We start from the raw sequence: 3249 nt of genomic DNA, 5'->3' as shown, positions 1-3249 counted from the left end.
GAACCTACATCTAAAATTTCAAGTGTTTAGACCCAAAATTGGCGGAGGAGTTTGGTCAAAGGTCAAATCATTGAACTTTGACCCTTTGACAGCCAAATTTCTGTCCGAAAACCGATTAAAAAGATTTTCCCAAATTTCAATACCCCTTGTGTCAAATCTCAAGCCTGTAGACTGAAAATTGACAGAGTTGTTTGGAAGGGAAATATACGCACACACACACACACACACACACACACACACACACACACACACACACAATTTCACTTTTATATATATATATATATATATTTGTTTTCATAAAATTATAATTTTTCTAGTTCCTGCTTTATTTATTTATCATTATTTATTTATCATTATTTATTTATTTATTTATTTATTTATCAAACAAAGTGAACGTGGGGGAAAAAATCCTATAAAAGGCCTAAACTAGCAGCGTTACTATTTTCCGTCGACACCGCGTGTTGTGTTAGAACGGTGAGAGTTGTCTCCCCTTCGTCTAAGATGGCGGCGTACGTGGCAAATTTAAAAACACTCGGTGCCTTATTCGCTTTGTTGAGCGTGTTGTTGTTATTCTGCGATTGTCACGACCAGTTCGACCATGACGTTTTTAATCCACCCGGCAAACAGAAAGTGTCTTTTGGAGCCGCTAAACCAAATCGGTATCTGCTTTATGATGTCAACATTGGAGAAGGTTTCAACCTCCGCAGGGACGTGCACATGAGGCTTGCCAATTTGGCAAAAAGTCTCAACAAAGTCGAACCTTGGATCCTGGTGTTGCCCCCGTGGAGTTACCTTTACCACTGGCAGACGGAGGATCTTGAAAACGAGCAGTTCCGTATACCGTGGTCGCTGTTCTTCGATGTTCCCAGTCTTTCGAAACACGTCCCGGTTATGGAATTCGTAGATTTTCTCGCGGCTACTGGTTCCAAGAATGTCATCGAGCAGATATACTATCTTCAACATTACAAAGAAGGCTGGGAAGACGGTCGCTTTGAGGAGAAGATTGACGCCCGCGAATGTATTGAAAGACAACGTTACGAGGCCGACGAAGAAGGTAAGTGGCGAGGATGGTTCTTTGGCTATCATGAAGATGTCTACGCACTCCGTTTCGAGTGCCTATCCGTGCAAGGCCATGCCCGTATCATGGAACCCATCTTGTTGCGTAACACCACGGCCTCTTCGGTCCTGATTGCCAGGGCCGAGAACCTCCTCCATGATATCTACGGAGAGAGAGACTACTGGGAAGCCAGAAGAAGCATGGTTTTCTCCAAGAATCTCCGAGACATTGGAGATAAATTCAGAGCCGAATTCCTTAATTCTACCGATGATATCGACGGCACCCACTTCGAGGATGACTGGACAAAAATGGTCCGAAAGGATCGCTCGGCCGTCGGCGGGCCTTATATTGGGGTCCACTTGCGCCGTAAAGATTATCTAAGGGCTCACAAGGAACACGTGCCAACACTTAAACACGCGGCCAAACAAATTAAACAACTGTTAAAGAAATACAAACTCGAGAAAGTCTTCGTGGCGTCTGACGATGTCGCCGGCGTAGATAAGCTAAGGACGAAATTCTTAAAGAATTACCAAGTCTATAATTTTGTGCCAAGCAAAGAGGTCCTGAATAAATATATGGACGGTGGTGTTGCCATCGTTGACCAGTGGATTTGTGCCCATGCTCGGTATTTTATCGGCACCCATTTATCCACGTTTTCTTTCCGGATTCAGGAAGAGCGGGAAATCCTGGGTTTTCCGACGAAGACAACATTTAACAGACTTTGTAAAGAGGAAGAAGGTAAGGACTGCGAGAGACCTTCCAAATGGACAATTGTTTACTAAGTTTTGGGTTTTTTTTTTTTTTTTTTTTTTTTTTTTTTTAAGGAATAATGAACGGAACGACTACAAATATATTTTTATCACTAAAAACAAGACGAACTTTATTTTAATATAATCAATATCGGAGTGCGAACTTTTCATCTTTTATGTATTTATATTTTACCTCGTGTATTTGATGGGACTTAGAAACGGACGGTTTTTATTGTATATTTTATATACTAATATAAACAATGAAATGATTAACTTTTTTTTTTTTTTTTTTTTACACTGCTAAAAACGTAATTTCCTAATGTGCGGTCGTTTATTTATAATGAAACTTCTCAGCGTTTTATTTTTCAGACTTTTTTTTTTTTTTTTTTTTTTTTAATACTTAAAACCATGTTTTCTAAAATGAAACTGCTCTTTTCTAGACCTTTTCATTGGTCTGAGGGGGATAACTCTTTGAGGTTTTTAAGTGTATTCGACTGCTGTTTGGAACGAATATCACATTTAAAATTATCGCTGACAAGTTTTCATTGTCTGTGCACGTACAATTGAATTATTGCGCGTGTGCGCACACACATAAACCAAACCTGCTCATCAGTGGGAATGCATTGAGTGTTGTGAACATTACTCGTCGGCGACTATTTTAAATAGAATATTCGGGGTTTGTATGACTGTCACATAGATTCAAAATAATTTGTCATATAACATGTTATCAAAGGCAAGATAAGTTAGTTTTCTACCGAACTGGATAATTTTCTAGTTTATTTTAATGTAACATGTTTCAGCTCGAAAAAGTGTTTACCGATGATGTATTAGAAAATTTTAAATGGCGGCCGACTCTTTCACACGGTAAGTTTGGGAAGATGAGTTAAAAATAAAAAAAATATACAAAATACTGTTAAAACCCCTTTCACGGTAACATGTTAAGAGTTTCTAACGGTATTTTGTCTAGTTTTTCTTATTTTTAAATGCTTTTCCCAAACTTACCGTGCGAAAATGTCGGGCGCGGGCGCTATTTTTAATTTTCCAATACATCAGTAAAGTTTTTCGAGCTGAATAAACATGCTACATTAAATAAAAACTAAAAACTTATCCAGTTAGGTAGAAAAGTAACTTCTCTTGCCCCTCATAACACTTATATAATTTTTTTAACTTGAATCTGTACAGTAATACAAACCCAATATATGTTCAAAACTGAGCCAAACCCCCCTAAAAATTAATTCTTTAAATGTAACTTTAGTTGGGACTCTAGCATACATTGACGTTTTTTGCCCTCATTGTGAATTTAGGACACTAAAGATAGATAAATGTATTTTAGCAGCGTGAATTATTTGCCATACAAAAGTTTTATATAAACCCATTAGACCCAAAGGCTGAAATAAAACCATAAATTTTTATTTCATTAGACTAAATGTACAACATTCGAGA

General features: G+C 37.8%; 1 protein-coding gene across 1 annotated transcript; it reads left to right on the top strand.

Moving 5' to 3' along the window:
* The first annotated feature begins 444 nt into the window (after positions 1-444).
* LOC145296889 (GDP-fucose protein O-fucosyltransferase 2-like) lies at positions 445-2079 on the top strand. Its single transcript, XM_080143034.1, has one exon. It carries the CDS (start codon positions 502-504, stop codon positions 1837-1839), a length of 1338 nt encoding a protein of 445 aa, XP_079999160.1. The 5' UTR covers positions 445-501; the 3' UTR covers positions 1840-2079.
* The last annotated feature ends 1170 nt before the right edge of the window (positions 2080-3249 follow it).

This window comes from Euprymna scolopes, chromosome 17 (assembly GCF_053919585.1).
Source record: "Euprymna scolopes isolate OS-2025 chromosome 17, ASM5391958v1, whole genome shotgun sequence".
NCBI lineage: Eukaryota > Metazoa > Mollusca > Cephalopoda > Sepiida > Sepiolidae > Euprymna > Euprymna scolopes.
The sequence above is the reverse complement of the archived record's forward strand: the minus strand, read 5'-3'. Positions and strand labels throughout refer to the sequence as shown.

What these genes read in the sequence shown, in the direction of transcription:
- LOC145296889 (XM_080143034.1), top strand. Translation starts at nt 502, where the DNA reads ATGGCGGCGTACGTGGCAAATTTAAAAACACTCGGTGCCTTATTCGCT.